Source organism: Heloderma suspectum, chromosome 6 (assembly GCF_057233095.1).
Source record: "Heloderma suspectum isolate Gila_16-S chromosome 6, 16-S_ref, whole genome shotgun sequence".
Classification (NCBI taxonomy): domain Eukaryota; kingdom Metazoa; phylum Chordata; class Lepidosauria; order Squamata; family Helodermatidae; genus Heloderma; species Heloderma suspectum.
The window spans coordinates 128,870,908-128,887,829 of record NC_139463.1 but is presented as its reverse complement, the minus strand read 5'-3'; the positions used below and the strand labels follow the sequence as shown (position 1 = coordinate 128,887,829).

General features: G+C 58.6%; 1 protein-coding gene across 4 annotated transcripts; it reads right to left on the bottom strand.

Moving 5' to 3' along the window:
- Positions 1 to 266: 266 nt before the first annotated feature.
- LOC146343210 (insulin receptor substrate 1-like) lies at positions 267 to 16,681 on the bottom strand. Of its 4 annotated transcripts, none has more exons than XM_084806870.1 (3): positions 16,231 to 16,681; positions 9,294 to 11,078; positions 267 to 1,006 (listed from the first exon to the last, which is right to left on the bottom strand). In XM_084806870.1, the coding sequence occupies exons 1-3, from the start codon at positions 16,580 to 16,582 to the stop codon at positions 999 to 1,001; spliced, it is 2,145 nt and encodes a 714-aa protein (XP_084662996.1). In that variant the 5' UTR covers positions 16,583 to 16,681; the 3' UTR covers positions 267 to 998. The 4 variants fall into 4 exon arrangements, with proteins under 4 accessions (XP_084662996.1, XP_084662998.1, XP_084662995.1 ...); XM_084806872.1 differs by having other exon boundaries at positions 9,294 to 11,051; XM_084806869.1 differs by lacking the exon at positions 267 to 1,006 and having other exon boundaries at positions 9,187 to 11,078.
- Between the last annotated feature and the right edge of the window lie 241 nt (positions 16,682 to 16,922).

Sequence of the window (16,922 nt, the reverse complement as noted above, 5' to 3'; positions counted from 1 at the left end):
GATCGCACTGGCCCACGGAGGGGAGGCAGAGGCCCCGCTCCAGTTCAGACTCAGCCTGGTGCTCGGCGCCCAGGCAGGAGGAAGGGCACAAGAGGAGCAGGCTGCCCTGAAGAGGTGGCGCAGCCATGGAGGGAGTTCCCATCACCCCCAGCCTGGTGTCCTCTGGAAGGGTTGAACTGCAGCTCCCATCATCCCCAGCCATCATGGCTTTGGGGCAGGAAAGGCTGCTGCAACTTTTCAGTCAAGTGCAGGACAAAACATCTTTTCCCATGCTTAAAACGTCTTTATTTTCAAATATCAGAGATGCAAATTCAGTTCATTCCCAACAGCTAGCACAGGACAGAAAGAATTTCTAGCGGGGGGGGGGCATTTCAGCAGACCCCAAAATATGCACAACTCCAGTCTCCTTCCAGAGCAGTTATCTAGGGCTCCCTGGGCAAACTGCTACCTAGGGGGTGGGGGTGGAGAAGGGGGTGACAGTTTTACCTTGGAGGGGGCAACTACGTGGTCGTCAAGAGGATGAACTCAGGCACCTGAGTCAGTCGGGTGTGTGAAGTGGGGAGTGGGAGGAATGAGACAGATAGCAGGACAAGATGCACGTAAGAAGGTCACATGTCTTTTAAAAACTGGTGCCCTGAGCAGCAAAACTTGGGTCCTAATTTTTCCTTAAAGACTTCAGTTACAGTTCCATGGTTTATCTCCCTCATTCACCCCCTCCCCGTCCAGTTACATAGCCAAAGGCACAAAGGCCCTTGCAGAGGACCACAGACAGAGCTCCCCCTGCTGCAAGCAACAGAAATCTTTGGTGTGGGTCAGGCAGGAACAGTGTTAGAGTCTTCTGATGGGGTGGGGGAGAGCGCCCCCCCGCCCCCCGGCACTTGGCATCAACACACTGCAATGGATGGACAGATGAAGTCAGGGGAAAGCAAAGTTGCTACAGTGCAAAAAAGAAATAGAGTCCGATTCGCGTTATTACAAGATGGTTCCTCTTGGCAGAGTCAGGAGTCTGAAACCAAAGCGAGGAAAAAAAAGAGGGTCAGTTCTGGGTAGGGATGTAAGAGAATTAATTTTATGTTCACAAATCATTTTATTTATTTATTTATTTATTTATTTATTTCTATACCTCCCAATAGCCGAAGCTCTCTGGGCGGTTCACAGAAATTATAACCGAACAGCACATAATAAAACGATTTAAAATATATAGAACATTAAAACCACAATATAACAATACAACCACAGTAAAACCTAGCAGCAGTGCAGGAGTTTAAAATACAGATTTAAAACAGCAAAGATAAAAATTTAGAAAGCTAAAATGCTAAAATGCCTGGGAAAATAAAAAGGTCTTCACCTGGCACCAAAAGGAATACAATGTAGGTGCCAGGCAAACCTCACTAGGGAGCTCATTCCAGAGCCGGGGTGCCACAGCAGAAAAAGCCCTCCTCCTAGTAGCCACCCGCCTCACTTCCTCTGGCAGGGGCTCATGGAGAAGGCCTGCTGAGGATGATCTTAAGGTCCGGGCAGGCACATATGGGAGGAGGCGATCCTTCAGGTAACCTGGCCCCAAGCCGTTAAGGGCTTTGAATGTTAACACCAGCACTTTGAATCTGGCCCGGAAATGGACTGGCAGCCAGTGCAGCTGGAAAAGTACTGGCGTAATATGAGCTCGCAGGCCAGCCCCTGTTAACAATCTTGCTGCCCTATTTTGGGCCAGCTGAAGTTTCCAGACCATTTTCAAAGGCAGCCCCACGTATAACGCATTGCAGTAATCCAGACGAGAAGTTATCAGAGCATGGATAACTGTAGCTAGGCTATCTCTGTCCAGATAAGGGCACAGTTGGTATACCAGCCTAAGCTGATCAAAAGTGCTCCGTGCCACTGAGTTCACCTGTGCCTCAAGTGACAGTTCTGGATCCAAGAGCACCCCCAAACTACGAACCTGATCCTTTAGGGGGAGTGCACCCCCTCCAGAACAGGTTGAATATCACCTAGCCGGGCAGACGAACCACCCACTAACAGTACCTCCGTCTTGTCTGGATTGAGTTTCCGTTTATTGGCCCTCATCCAGTCCATTACCATGCCCAGGCACTGGTTCAGAACAGCCACTGCCTCACCTGGTTTTGATGAGAAAGAGAGGTAGAGCTGGGTGTCATCCCCATATTGATGGCACCTCAGCCCACACCTCCGGATACCCTCCCCCAGCGGTTTCATGTAGATGTTAAACAGCATGGGGGATAAAATAGAGCCCTGTGGAACCCCATGGCACAATTGCCATGGCACAGAGCAATAATCCCCCAGCACCACCTTCTGGAATCGGCCATCCAAGTAGGAGCGGAACCACTGTAGTGCAGCGCCTCCAACTCCCAACCCAGACAACCTATCCAGAAGGATGCCATGGTCGATGGTCTCGAAAGCCGCTGAGAGGTCCAGGAGAATCAACAGGGTCGCACTCCCCGTCCCTCTCCCGGCAGAGGTCATCCCACAGGGCGACCAAGGCAGTTTCCGTTCCAAAACCAGGCCTGAAGCCCGATTGAAATGGATCTAGATAATCCGTTTCATTCAAGAGTGCCTGGAGCTGTCCTACAACCACCCACTCAAGCATCTTGCCCAGGAAGGGGATGTTGGCCACTGGCCTATAATTGTTAACATCCTCCGGGTCCAGGTTAGGCTTTTTCAGGAGTGGTCTAATTACCGCCTCTTTTAAAATTATCTGAAAATGTCATGTTTACATGCAGTTTTTTTTAAAAGAAATGTTTGAAAATTCATGAAAATTGTAACCACGTTAAAAAAAATGCACTTTTTTAAAAATGTGAATTTTCCAAAGATGCTCATTTTTACACTTTAGTCAATGGGAGGAAGCGTGTACATTTTTCCTACTTGAAATGTGCACTTTCCCTGCTCAAACAAGCCCTCAAATAGATCAAAAATAAGAACAGGAGCTTGGCGAAATGTGCTTGAAACTGCACATTTGAGAATTCTGGCAAGCTCAAAAAATGTTGGTTCTGCCATCCCTAGTTCTGGGTCAGAGTGACGGCCCAGACACCGCTGAGAAAGGAGAGGATCCTTTAGGAACAGGCTTAGGGCCTATGGGGGAAAGTTCCAGACAAGCCCCCCACTGAAATAGGGGCTTGCTGAGAACTCCCCCTGCCCTCAACCCAGCCCAAATTGTTTTCTCCCCATGCCAATGGCTGGAATGCAGCACCAAAAGAGGCACCATTAAGACACCCCCTCGCCCCCCCCAAAGAACAGAAGAAGTGTTGATGGATGATGGGAGACTGGAACTCCAGGGGGCCAGGGTAGCCAGAGGGACCCACGACTGTCCAGCACACCTGTGCCAAACCCAAGACTTGGGGCAGAAGGGAGGTGATTTGGGGTGGGGGGAAGGGTGCACAACAAGGAACTGGGGTAGTATACAATGATTCACACACACGTGCACACACACACCCATCCTCATAACAACCCTTTGGGGTAGGCTAGGCTGATGGAGAGAGTGAAATTGATCAGTGATGGCCATGGCTGAGTGGGGATTTGAACATAAGAAAAGAACAGAAGAAGAGCCCTGTTGCTGGATCAGGCCAGGGTCCCTCTAGTCCAGCATTCTGTTCACACAGTGGCCAACCAGCTGCCTGCGAGAAAGGCACAAGCAGGGCAGGAGCACAACAGCAGCCTCCTGCCCATGCTCCCGGGTGTACACAGGCTCACTGCCTCTGGTACCGGAGGTAGCACAGAGCCATCAGGACTAGTAACCACTGATAGCCTTTTCCTCCAGGAATTTGTCCAACCCCCTTTTAAAGCCATCCAGAGCGGTGGCTGTCACTATGTCATGGTAGCAAATTCCATAGTTTAACCACACACAGAAGAGGCTCAGTTTAGATTTATAAGCTATCGACATGGAAAAGAGGCCCTTCCCCCCCGCCCGTGGGACTGAAGAAAGAGCGAGCCTGGCCCCACAGCACAGGGCACCCCAATGTATCCGCCCCACATGCACACACACAATAAGCTGCCCCCAATTAAGTGTCATTACGGGGGCCACAATTGGGCAACAGCATGGATCGGCTGGAGAGGAGGGGGGAGCTGAGCTACACGATGTTGTAGGCAAAGCATTTTCCACATGCTCAGAGGAACTCCATTGCCACTTCACACATATTGGACTACAACTCCCATAAACTCCCAGCCAGCATAAGAAGTTGTCATCCAGCACACCTGGAGGGCACCAGGTTGGGGAAGGTTTCCCTCCAGCAGGACAAAGTCCTAGGAGAGTCCTATTGTTCAGTTGTTCAGCCGTGTCCGACTCTTCGTGACCCCATGGACCACAGCACGCCAGGCCTTCCTGTCCTGCGCTCTCTCCCGGAGCGTGCTCAAGTCCATATTCATTGCATCGGTGATGCTATCTAGCCATCTCATCCTCTGCCGTCCCCTTCTCCTTTTGCCTTCAGGCTTTCCCAGCATCAGGGTCTTTTCCAGGGAGTTTTCTCTTCGCATTAGGAAAGAAGAAAAAAAGCTCTCCAGAATGTTGGCAAACTCCCGCAAACCCTGCTCAGCGAACGCCAGCGTGGGGATGTCTATCCCAAGTGCAGAATCCAGACCCGGCCCACTGATGGCAGGCACACGACAAAGAGAGAGTTTTGCCCGAAGAATAACATCTCGAGTTAAACCCCCGAAGCAGCCAAGTTCAAAGAGTAATTCTGGAAAGGAAAATGCCACAGGGACCACAGGAGCAGAGGCCCTCCCTGGCATGAAAATTATAGCTTGGGTCGAGGGCTTGGGAACATCCCAGTATTTTAAAATAGATATACACTGTGGCCAGTTCAACTAAAAAGAACGGACGGGGGCTAAACAGGCACCCCATTATCCCAAGCCCACGAAAATGGAACCAAGTTCAAGGGGGCAAAGAGGCCCGAGGGAGGCGGTGGCTTGCAGGGCGAAAGCGGAGAGAAGGGGAGGAGCAGCGGTGGCGGAGAGCTGCTCTGCGCCCGTGGTGTGTCCTCAACAGGGAGGCATGGGCGAGAGAGACAGATGGGGCAGAGGAAAGGAAGAGGGGGGAGACAGACTTAGGAGCAGGCGGAGGAGCGCGAGGATCTCAGGGCAGCTTCAACTGTCCGAGAAGCGGGGGGGGGGGGTAGGGGAGAGAGAGAGAGAGGGAGAGAGAAGTAATAGGGCCAGGTGGGGATTTGGAAGCTGGGGGTCCCAGCAGTGCCACATTTCGTTCCTCTTCCTCTTCTGCCCCCAGCTCAGGGTACTGGGGGCAAGAGAGATGGGGGGGGATGCACAGCAGTTCTTCAGCAGAGCCCTTTCCCCTTGGGTTGCCCTTTGGAAGTGTGCCGCATTCAGCTATGCAGCCCTGAGTGGGCAGTTCGCTCCCACCCCCGTGGCCACCGGTGGAGAAAGCTGAGGCCACAGGACCGGCGCAGCCCTGCAGGCAAACTCCCCTCTGCCCCCCAAGGATGGAGACTGGCTCTCCTAGCAGGCGGCAGCTTTCAAGGCTGGAAGGGGGCCGGCGAAGGCGGGGGAGCACGAGGGGGGCTTCGAAGGGGCAGGAAGAGCTGGGGGAGATCGAGGAGGGGCTGGCTCAGCTCCCGCACCGGAGCCAAGAGGCTCCCTCTGTACCAGGCTAGATCAGACCACAGGGCAACGGAATCATGGAACAGCGGGGCTGGGAGGGGCCTGCAAGGCCATCGCGTCCAGCCCCCTGCTCAGTGCAGGGGTCCCGGTCAGAGCATCTAGACTGGCACCATTCTCCTTCCGCCTGCGGCCCGACCAGGCGCTTCTGAGAAGCCCACACTGCAGGGCAGGAAGCAGACAGCCCTGCCCTGTTCCCTAGCAGCTGGCATTTGGGGGAGGCTCTGTGGGGCAGTGGGGCCAGGGCAGCACAGATGCTGACCCCCCCCCACCGCTACCCTGTTCCCGCTGAGCTCAGCTGCCATCCTCACAGTAGTGGGGGGGGGGGGGTTTCTCAGCAAAAGTATATAGTTGGGAACTCCCCTGTTGTAATGCAAAGTATTTGGGGGTGGGGGGCAGGCTTGGTCTTGAACCAGGAGTTAAGACCCCGTCACTTTGCTAAAGGTCTCTCCTGGTCGAGATAAGCACCGCTAGAACTGGTTTCTTGACTTTGAGAAAAAATGTTTCTCAGCGGTGCTGGAAAAAGAAGCTGCTTGAGCTGGTGGCCTTACACTGTTTGGGGACATGGTGTGTCCCTCTTTTGACCTTTCTTGGGCAACCTTCGCTCTCTCCAGCCAAAGTCCACATACCACCACACTGCCCTTTGCCAGCTCACTCCGTGATGACTGGCAGGGGAGCCCAATAAACTGGGAATTGAGCTACGCACTGCTGCGTGTTGGGGGTGGCAGCGCATGTACACAAACACATGTATAGAGATCTATCCACACAGCTGCCTGCAGGTTGTACTCTCCTGGGGGGACTGCTATGGGGATGCCACCACAAGAGTCCGCACTTCAAATTCATCGCTGGGGAGGCTGCCCTGAACCTGGGCTAGCATATCACCATCTTGACAGGCAACCCTTCAGAGACCACCCACTACACCTCTTGCATTCATTTGTCTAATTCCCTTTTAAAGTCAGCTGAGTAACATTCCGAGTTTGCCGATGACACCCGATTTTTTAGGGTGGTTAAAACAAAAAGGGATTGTGAGGAGCTCCAAAAGGATCTCTCCAAACTGGGGGAATGGGCAGCCAAATGGCAAATGTGGTTCAATGTAAGCAAGTGGCCTAACCTACCTCACAGGGTTGTTGTGAGGATAAAATGGAGAGGGAGGAGGGCCATGTACACCACCTGGGGCTCGCTGGAGGAAAAGGCAAGATATAAATGTAAGAAATTAATGTATTTCATGGGCTGACCCCCGCCCCCAGTACTACGAGAGAGGGGGGAAGACTTCCCCTGCCATTCTTCTCACACCATGCAGCTTTAAACACCTCCATCCTGTCCCCTTCAGCTGCCTCTCCTAAACTTTTCTCCTAAACTCAGAAGCCTTGGTCACTCCTGCTTTTGCTCCACCCCTCCCCGAGCAGCCCCTCATCGGACCTTTGCTCCTCGGGCCGGCTGTCTGCGGCCAGGAGAGCAAACGTCAGTCCCCCACAAGAGGCGGCTTCGTTTCACCACTGCTCAGCACTGCTGAGCGCCTGTCTAATCTGAGGGCCAAACTTGCGGGGCCTGGCTGGCCAATATTTTTCCAGGCACCCCCCGGTTCCAGTGCCGCTTCTGTGCACAAAACCAGCAAGAGCAGCAACCGCAGTCAAGGTCGTCTGTGTCTTGCCAGCCACGCCTGATGAAGAGACCTGTATCAACTAAGAAGGCTGCAAATGCTCCCCTGACAGAAGCTGGCCGATTAAGGGAAGGCAGCTCTCCCCGCTTTACACTCAGCGCAAGCCGCTAGCCTCCCTGGGGCCACGATCAGGTGCGGCGAGGGGTGAGGAACAGAAGGGGCTCGGTCTTCCACCGAACGCCTCTGGGAGCGGCTTGGCCTCTCCCACTCTGTCCTGGAGACTCGGTGCAGGATTAGTTATTGGCGGATCAGAGATGTAACAAATACATACTAAGTACTCTGCGAATTAAGGACCCTTTTCTTTGAGTGACCTGCTAGGCTTACAGGCGCCACTGAAGTGGACCTCGGCAGCAACGCCACCCACTGGGCGGCCGGCCGCCTGTGAACTGCCACAGAAAGGGGACTGATTTGCGTGCGGCGTGCCTATGCCAATTCTTTCGTATAGACGCAAACTCCAAAGTCATCATAATTTAACTGGAAATACAGCACACATCCGTGCACCGTGGAAGGCTGTGACCGGGCGACCTGCACGCCCGCCTGCTCAGGCGCTCGCTGAGGCAGTGGGCTCAGGCAGATTTGGGGCGTCCTGGAAGGGCGGCAAATGCTTTGTTGTTTCCCGTGCTTTTACTGTATTTCTCCTGCCAGGGGTGGGGAAGAGGGGCTCATGGGATTTGCTGCCTCATGCACCAGGACAACGTGGCTGGCTCCGGATACGGCGCACCTTGACTTGGTGAGAGGGTGAGGTGCTGCTCTGCCTCAGGCAGCAAAATGTCTTGGGCGGCCCTGGCAGAGAGGCAGCGGTTCTGATGGTTCGTTATTGTTGATCCCGGTTTGGACCAGGCAGCCCTTCAAACAGAGAATGATCCTCTGGCAGGCCTTGGAGTAGAGGACAGTCCTCCATCAAAGAGGCCACCCTAAGCACCAACCAAGGCCCAGGCAGACCAGCGTTCTGTCTCCGATGCAGCCTCGCCGTTCCCAGAGGCTGCCAAGCTGTAGTGCTGCAGGAACCCATTCCCTAGGGAGGCGGTGGGCTCTCCCACACTGGAGGTGTTCAAGACGAGGCTGGACAGCCATCTGCCAGGGATGCTCTGACTTGGATCCTGCATTGAGCAGGGGGTTGGACTCGATGGCCTTGTAGGCCCCTTCCAACCCTACTATTCTATGATTCTAACCCTGGCTCCAACGCAGCATGTCCAATCCGGGACTGGCATTGCACTATCTCCCCCCGGCCCCCACCTGCCTTCACACCCTGGGCTGGGAAGAGACTTAATAGCACCTCATAAATATTCTGTGAAGAGCTGGTGTTTGCCGCTGGGGACAGAGCAGCTAGAGGGTGCTGGGCCTCTCTGCCTGCAAACAGGCGGGCCTGGCGGGGGGAGCATGTCGGTGGAGACCCAAAGCAGGAGGCTCAGACCACTGGGATCGTGGGGGGGGGAATCCCAGCCCCCTCCGCCACAGGCTTACAGAGCAGCAGTACGGATGGAGCCCTGGGGAGGGTCCCAGAGCAGACTCCACCACAGCCATGGGCAAGGCTCTGAACACGGGCTTCAGCCTACCTCGAACCCAAGCCCCAGGCAAAGGGAGAGGCTGCAGCCCATTGCAAAAGCCGTTATGCAGCCCGACAGAACGTTCAAAGTGCTTCTCCGAGTCTGTAAGGCTCCGCAGCAAGAGCAGGTGGCCGTCGTGCCCAATATGACAGACCGAGCGACTGAGGCAGGAAGAGCGGCTTGCATGGAGTGAGTCGGCGGCCAAAATATGAGCCAGGCAGCCTGACTTCTGTGCCTCCAAAGCCTCCACTCGGCCTTCCCCAACCCGCTGGCCTCCAGATGGGTGGGACTGCAACTCCCCTCATCCCCAACAGGCGTGCTGGCTGCGGACAAAGGGAGCTGCAGTCCCACACACCTGGAGGCCGGCGGGTTGGGGAAGGCTGACTCCAAGAGCTCCCACCAACCAGATACCCTCTTTCCAAATGCCCCCAGCAAGTACTACACAACCCCTCCGGCCCGGGCCTCCTCACCTGCTCCCTTGGAGTTGGCCTTGCACCCACGGAGCTCCCCTAAGTGATGGAAGTCGATGCTGGCATAGGCGTGGGGCAGCCCCGCCTGGGCAGGAGCAGCCGGTGGGCGCAGGGTGGGGGCCATCTTGGGGCGGGCCTCCTTCGCCAGGTCGAGATCGATGTAGTTCAAGCCTGTCTCCGCCTGGGCCTCGCTGGGCAGCACCACGCCCCCCTCCGCCTCGGCGAATGTCTCCGAGCAGTGGCGCCGCCTCCCCGGAGGGTGCGCCCACACAAGCCAGGCAGCTGGCGCCCTGTCGGCACCAGCGCCAGGCACGGCTGTCCCACGGCATTCCGCCGGTGCAGTGCGGCGTCCCACGTTGGCGTAGTCGGCGGCTCTGGAGCGGCACTCAATGCTCACGTGCTCCCCAGGGCTCCTGGGGGTGGCGGGCGGCGCAGCTCTGGGCAGGCCCACGAGCAGACCAAGCGGGCAACGGGGGACCCCGACGGGCTCCTCCAGGCTCTCCGAGCTGGCAGAGGAGGAGCGGGAGCGCCGACCCGGGCTGAAGGAGCGAGGCAGCAGGCGGGGGGGGTGCTTGCAGGCGCACGGCAGGGAGGAGAACGGGGCCCCGCCAGGGAGGGCCAGCCGGGGGCAGTCCTCGGGGGGGCTGCTGGAGGCCGACCGGCTGGCGGGGGACATGTCCATGTAGTCGCTGCCCAAAGATTTGGCCTCCCCGCCACTGCCCGAGGCCCACTGGCCTGGCCCGTCCGGAGAGCAGCTCCTGCTAGGGGACATGAGCATGTAGCCCCCGCTTTCCCGGGGAGGCGAGATGCTGCCGGGGATCATGGGGACGTAGTCCCGGTCCTCGGCACCCATGGCCACGCCGGGCAGCATGGCCACGTAGCCAGGATATGCGCCATGAAGGTTGAGCCCCTCGGGGTAGCTGGCAGAGACCACCCCGGGCGCCAGCGCCCAACGCGGCTGGCTGGGCGTGCCCGTGTCCTGCGCCAGCGGGGTCGCCCCCTCAGGGGCTGCCGGCCCAGTTGCCCGCGGGGCCAGGCAGGGCCCGTCGGGGGACGTCCGCCGGCCCATCATGATGTAGTCCAGCTCGCCCTCCACCAGCAGGTAGCTCGGCGGGTCCGGAGTGCTGGGTGGCTGCGACTCCCCCGGGCTGGAGCCCCCCTCATCGGAGGAGATGATGCTGAAGTCGCTCAGGGAGCCCGGCTTGCTGGGCCCCGGGGAGGCCTTCCGCCCGGAGCCTCCGGGGCGGTGGCTCGGGGGGGGCACCCCCTCCGGGCCCTGGGGCCTCCAGGGGAACACCCCCTGGCTGGCAGGCAGATGGCTGGGGGGTGGCCGGCGGGGGGGCACCGAGATGGGCATGGAGGCCAGCGACTGGCTCTTGCTGCGGACCCGGAGCTCCCCGCTCAGGGCCTTCATGGCCTCCAGGATGGTCTCGTGCATGTTCTGCGCCACCACCAGGTCCTCCACCTGCATCCACAGCTCCCCGGGCCCCGTGGTGGCCGAGCGGCCCACCTCCATGAAGAAGTAGTTCTCTGAGTGGCCACAGCGGCGGACGCTGAGCAGCTGCAAGACCACGGCGTCCGCGTCCACGTTCAGCCTCACGAAGTTGATGGTCTTCTTGGTCAGGCACAACAGGTAGAGGCCGGCCAGGTTCCTGGTGTGGCCCAAGCCCCTGGGGCGGAGGCTCACCTGCCAGACCTCCTTGAAAGCCGGGACCGGGGCCACAGTGGCGTCCGGGGCACCATCCAGGGAGGCTCTGCCTGCAAGCGAACAAGGGACAGCCATTTCTAAAAGAGGAGGAGAACAAGGCAGGGGGTGTCACAAGGACTGGTGGCCTCGTGGGACGCTAGAGAGGGAGGGCTGTCTTTCCTTGCCGCCCCCCCACTGCCCTACTCATGCCCCCGGGTAACTAAACCCAGGTCTGTGCAACTGGGATAATGGCACTTTGTTCCTCCTGTCCATCCCCCAGCTTCTGCAGTCTCCACCGTACTGAATTTTAGACCATAAGCTCTTTGGGGCAGGGACCTGTCCAACTGTGCCATCTCAGGTGCCTGCGGACGGCGCTTTAGCCTAATCTCATGGCAGTACGGTGGCTAGTTTACCTCTGACCACCAGGAACGGAGAGATCTCAGCTTCTGACCCACACTTCGGTCTGGGTTCCTCGGCAGGTCGTTGCGGGGCGGGGCTGGCCTGGCCTCACACCAGGCGAATGCACCCACGGACTGCAGGAGAGGCCTCCAGGCACGGGACAGCTGCTCCCCGGGGCAAACACGGCCTCGGGTGCTCGGAGCGCTCCGCAGCCCACCCCGCCCAACTAGCAGCCTGACAGCCGGGCCAGGCGGGCCAGCATTGGCAGTGACCATCATCACCGCCCCATAACGCACTGGGGGAGGACTGAGGCTGAGAGCGCCACGGCAGGAGGCAGGAGTCCACGGCACAGGCAACCTTCACCCCGGGGCCTCCCCGATTTGCAGCTCAGGCACCAGGCTACACCAGCTCTCCGGCAGGGCTGAGGGAGGGGGACAGATGTCCAGATGAAGAGCCCCCTGGCACACAAGCACATGGTGGGGCCTGGAGGGCCCCCTCACACACACGCGCCACGGGATGGGATCCAGGATGCCCTCCGCCTGCCTGCCATGCACCTGGAGCAGGGAGTGAGGCCGCTCCGCCCACTGCCCCGGGCGGCCTGCATTCCTTTCGCACAGCCCAGCCTGGTGGGCGCCAGACGTGCTGCCCTGCGGCTCCCACTCTCCCCCAGCCCCGGGAGGCTGCCTGTGACTCTGGCCACAAGCCAAAGCTTCTGGGTGGCCACCAGGGCCGCCCCACGCGAGGAGAGCTGCAGCAGCCCTGCCTCGAGGTGAGGCGCTGGGGCACAGCCGCGCCTGGGGGCAGCCCCCGCTCGAGGCCGGGCACATCCCGCCGCTCGCTGGATCCCGCGCCGGCCAGGAGGAGGGCGCCGCCTCGCCCGAGGGGCCCGGTTTATTCAGGAGGCATGTTGGGAAGGGAGCATGGCAACCACAGCGGTGCTGGTGGTGAGGGGAAGGCCGAGCAAGCCAGGAGGATGAGCGCACCCAGAAACAGCTCAGCGCCCTGCAACACGCCCAGCCGCATCACCTGGAGAGGGGAGAGATGCGGCTGGTTGCCGTGGAGACCTGAGCGGGCTGATTTTCCCTGGAGGTTAACTCCGGGCTTTGAGGGACAGAAGATGTTTAAGCTAAATAGTTCCTGGAACAAGGCAGGGGTGGGTGACAGGCACGCAACCACACAGAAGCATTCATGGGGGGTGGGGGGGGAGACCAAGGCTGGGATCCGGGTCAGAATTCATCTCTGCCCCCCCCAGGCCGAAACATCCCCACCCCACCCCCAGCCAAGAGAACCCAGGAGTGCCAGTGCCCATATGACCCAGCTCTCACCCAATCGCACCCCCCCTCCGGTCAGGAATAGGATCCAGGAAAAAGGACAAAATGTACCAAGGGTGCGTGCCAGCTATGCGGGCACGCACGCACGCACACACAGTGTACAACTAGCATTGCAAGCCACAGAACTGGGGAGTGCGTCAGCAACGGGTATCGGGGCAGTGGTGGGAATTACAGCTGGCAGGCGTGTCGAGATGGGGCCTGGACCAAGCTGAGCGCCACAGGGGGAAGAGACTCAGAACTGCTCAGCCCCCATTCAGGCCATAACCCCGCTCCATCTGGAGCAAAGGTCAGCAGCATGCTCCTCTCCACAGGCCAAGGTTTGGCACCCGACGTTCTGACCCGGTTCCACCGATTGTCGTGGAAGCAATGCCGACACGACTCCTCGCTCCTCCTCGCTCCCTTCCCTCCCTCCCCCCCCGCCGTGCATGTGCCTCGGTGCCAGGCTACGGTTGGCTATGCGACAGTCTTCCAATCTAGCCCAAAGGTCCACAGAGGAACCTTTGCTCCCCCATAATCTCAAGCCATGTTGACAAGCCAGACCAGCCGAGGCCTGTGGGAGCAGCGGCTCCAACCCAGAAGCGGCTGCATTTTGCTCCAGGGCCCCTTGCCCTGGGCTGAAACGTAACCTGGGAGGAAAAGGCGAGGAGCAGGGAAATTGCTCAAGAGCTGCAGGGCCGCTCCTGAGCTCGGGCCTCCAAAGCCTGCACCTGACTCAGCAGCAGCCCGGCTTCATTAAGGGAGCCCTAACAAGGGCCTGATCCTCCCCACCTTGGGTCAAAGCCATCCCGACCAGCTGACTGGCAGCTGCCACTGGGCAGGGCACCCTGATCCTTGCGAAGTAGAAGGAAGCCGCCGTCTCCTGGGCCCAGATTTCCCACCAAGGAACTGAGCGTATTTGAGGGAGAGCTATAAGCAACGCGGGGAGGGAGTGTGGTCAATTAGCCTGGCCGTGCAGGGGAGTCTGGCCTCCAGAGGAGCCAAGGGAAGGGAAGCCAGGGTGGAAGCCAAGGGATGCGTGTGCGGCTTTCATGGGCCCGGGGAGGCCACCGGTCAGAACAAGGCGGACTCGTTCAGGGAAATCGGGGCAGGGGGCAGTATGGCTGCCTGCCTGACCGAGTGCCAGCACTCACTGCTGCTAGGAAGCCAACCCTGAAGCTACCATGCTGCACGTGCTCATAGTAAGGGCACAGGCACACCATGACTTCGGAACATGGCAGCCATAGCTGTGAGTGAGGCGGGGTGGGGAAATGGCAGTCTTGGTTTTCTGCTGCTGGTTTGTATTTATTCTAATGCTGTTTGTTACTGAATGCTGTTTATTGTTCTGTTTTTAAAAATTTACGCTAAGAATTTGTAAGCTTTATTGTAAGGCACCCTCAAGGTGCTTTTATGTGTTAAATAAATAAAAGATAACAAACAAGCAACATTGATTCGAGCACAGAAGCCTTTGCACTTTTTGTTTTAAACCTTCTTCCTCTTTCGATAGTGTATCCTCCCTGGATAATAAAAAAATTGATTTTAAAAAATTAACTGGGTCCATTTAGCCTAGAGAAGGATTTCCAGGACAGCAGGAGTCATTCAGTGTGTTTCTAGTATTTAACAGAGGGGGATAACAGGGCCAGAAAAATCACCTTACCTGGTTGCCTAAAACATTGCTGGAGGAGCTTCACAATTCTTAGTGCCCCAGAAATGATGCCAGAGAGCTGGCTATCAGTGCCCGTAATTATGCAGTGTTTTCCCCCAGCTGAATATAGTTACTTATCCTACATGCCAGGCTTCTCCAAGCTGGTGCCCTCTGTGTGGGTTGGACTACAACTCCCATCAGCCCCAGCCAGCATGGCCCATGGCTGTGCTGGCTGGGCGTTGTAGGCCAACTCAGCTGGAGGGCACCAGGTTCAGGAAGGCTGGTGTGTGCCAAGGTGGGGCAAAAAACATGGTGCTGGGGCCAAGAACGTGGGGCCTGAAGACCTCAAACAATTCTGCCCCCCCACCTCCCTGAAGCCAGCTGTGAAGCTTCGGGGGGTGGCCAGTGGGCAAGCACAGAGGTCAGCCCCCCTCCATCACCTCCGGGGTTGTGAACAGAGGGTGAGATGAGAACCCTGCCTGAGTGCTTAACGGGCGTTCCGGATGGAGCCGCCGGGAGGGCTTTCTAGCCGCACCTGCAGGCAGGCCCAGAACGGCCCCCCGAGGCCGGGCATGGGACCGATCACGGGCGGAGGGCGCTGGGAGCGGAAGGGGAGGCGGGGCCACCCTGGAAGGGGGCTGGAGACCCCCGGGCCCTGTCAAACTGCTTCGGAGTAGCCAGAGGTAGAGGCCCCAAGAACTGCCAGGCATGTGGCTCCCAGGCTGGCTGGGGGTGCTGGGAGTTGTAGTCAGCTGGGGGGCACCAGGTCGTGGAAAGTGGGACAATGCCTTCTCCGGACTCTCCTGACTAGGGAGCTCACGTCCCACCAGCTGCCTATTTAAACCATGGAAACCGAGATCCACCCAAAGCCCATTTTAGCCAGACACTCTACCCATTCAAACCCTTGCTCCATCTCACCCAGCACCGCCAACACGGACGGGCAGCAGCAGGGGCTTCCAGGCAGGGGTTTTCCCCAGCCGCACCTGCAGATGGCACGGACGGAGCCCGGGACTTTCCGCAAGCAAAGCAGGGGCATTCCTCACTGAACTACAGCCCCCCTCCCCAATTCTCCACTAGCTGACACACCCTGACAGGCATGGAATGGCAGAAGCACAGACAGCGGAAACCAGCCACTGGGAGCGCAACTCTCAGACGGGGAGGGACACGCGTGGCTCCGGAGGGGCTGTGAGCAGAGGCGCCCCGAGGAATCGGACCGCGCAAGCCAGAGCGTCCCAGCAACAGTCCCCGCCTTCCGGCAGTAAGATGACGATGGGCCTCTTGCTGCCCTTGTGCAGTATTCCAGGATGTGCTGCTGATCCGGGGCAGGTCTCCTCACCTGGCCTCACGGCAGGGCTGGCCCCCGGTCGGAACAGCGAGCCTGGCTTCTTGATTTGGCAGAGGTGGGTGGGGGATGCACAACTCTCGCCTTGGGTGTGAAAGGCCCTGAGTGCACGCCACATGCATAAGCTGTGCCCGGGGCGGCTGTCCCCCCACCCTCCACCCCTCGGGGCGGGGGGATAGCTCAGTAGCAAAGTACATGCCTTGCTTGCAGAAAGCTCAGTTCAGCTTTTTGGCACTGCTGCTCCAAAGAATCCAGTAGCAGGGGATGGGGGATGACCCGTCCCTGCGGGGAGCACTGGGGAAATGCCAGCCAGAGAAAACTGTGGGCCGGGCAGAGACCTGGTCAGACCTCCTGCTATCAGGCCGTCTCGCATCACAGGCGCCTGCCAGATGGGTGGGACTGTAACTCCCATCACGCCCAGCCAAAAGGCATGCTGGCTGGCCATGATGGGGCTTGCAGGCCACCCCCTCTGGCAGGCACCGCCCGGGGGAGGGTGGCCCAGCTCACCCCCGAGGTGTCCGCGCGCAGGCCTCCCTCCGCCCCGCCCTTCCAGTCACCTGTGCAGCGCAGCTCCACCAGGGCCGTGTACCATGCCTGCTGCTGCTCGGCGCTCTCGGCTGCCACGCCAAAGGTGCCGTCGCGCCCGTACAGGACGACGAGGTGCCTGTAGCGGGCGTCTGTGCGCTTGTTGACGTTGAGGGTGCTGGCGAGCGGGAAGGTCCTCTTGGGGCGGCAGCCCAGGCCCCCCGTGCGGAACTTCTTCTCGTTCTCATAGTACTCGAGGCGGGCCGGCCCTCGCTCGCTCGCGCCACGCAGCACAAAGTAGCGGCGGCGGTGCGACTTCTGCTTACGCAGGTAGCCGCACAAGCGGACGTCCGAGAGGATGATGGGGTCTGTTCCGGGGTCCATTGCGAGCAAGACAGATGTGAGATGGGTTCAGGGGAGCGCACCACAGCCCTCTGCCCAGGTCCTGGTCGTGCCCGTGGCTCAGAGATCTCCAGGTGCATCAGCATCGACACCCGCCTCTTGCGCAGAGTAGCACTCCTCTGGAAGAACAAATGTTACCAACATCCGCTAAACTGGCAGAAAGGCGGTTCGTTCGACAGGTGCCCTTTCCACACCTTTGCAAGAGCCTCTGCGTTTGCACCACAGAACAGCCGCCTTGATTTGATCAGTGATCGAGCGCACCTCCTCATCTGCCCCCCCGCAACCGTCTCTTTCAGCAGCTATGCCCACCACCACCTCTGCT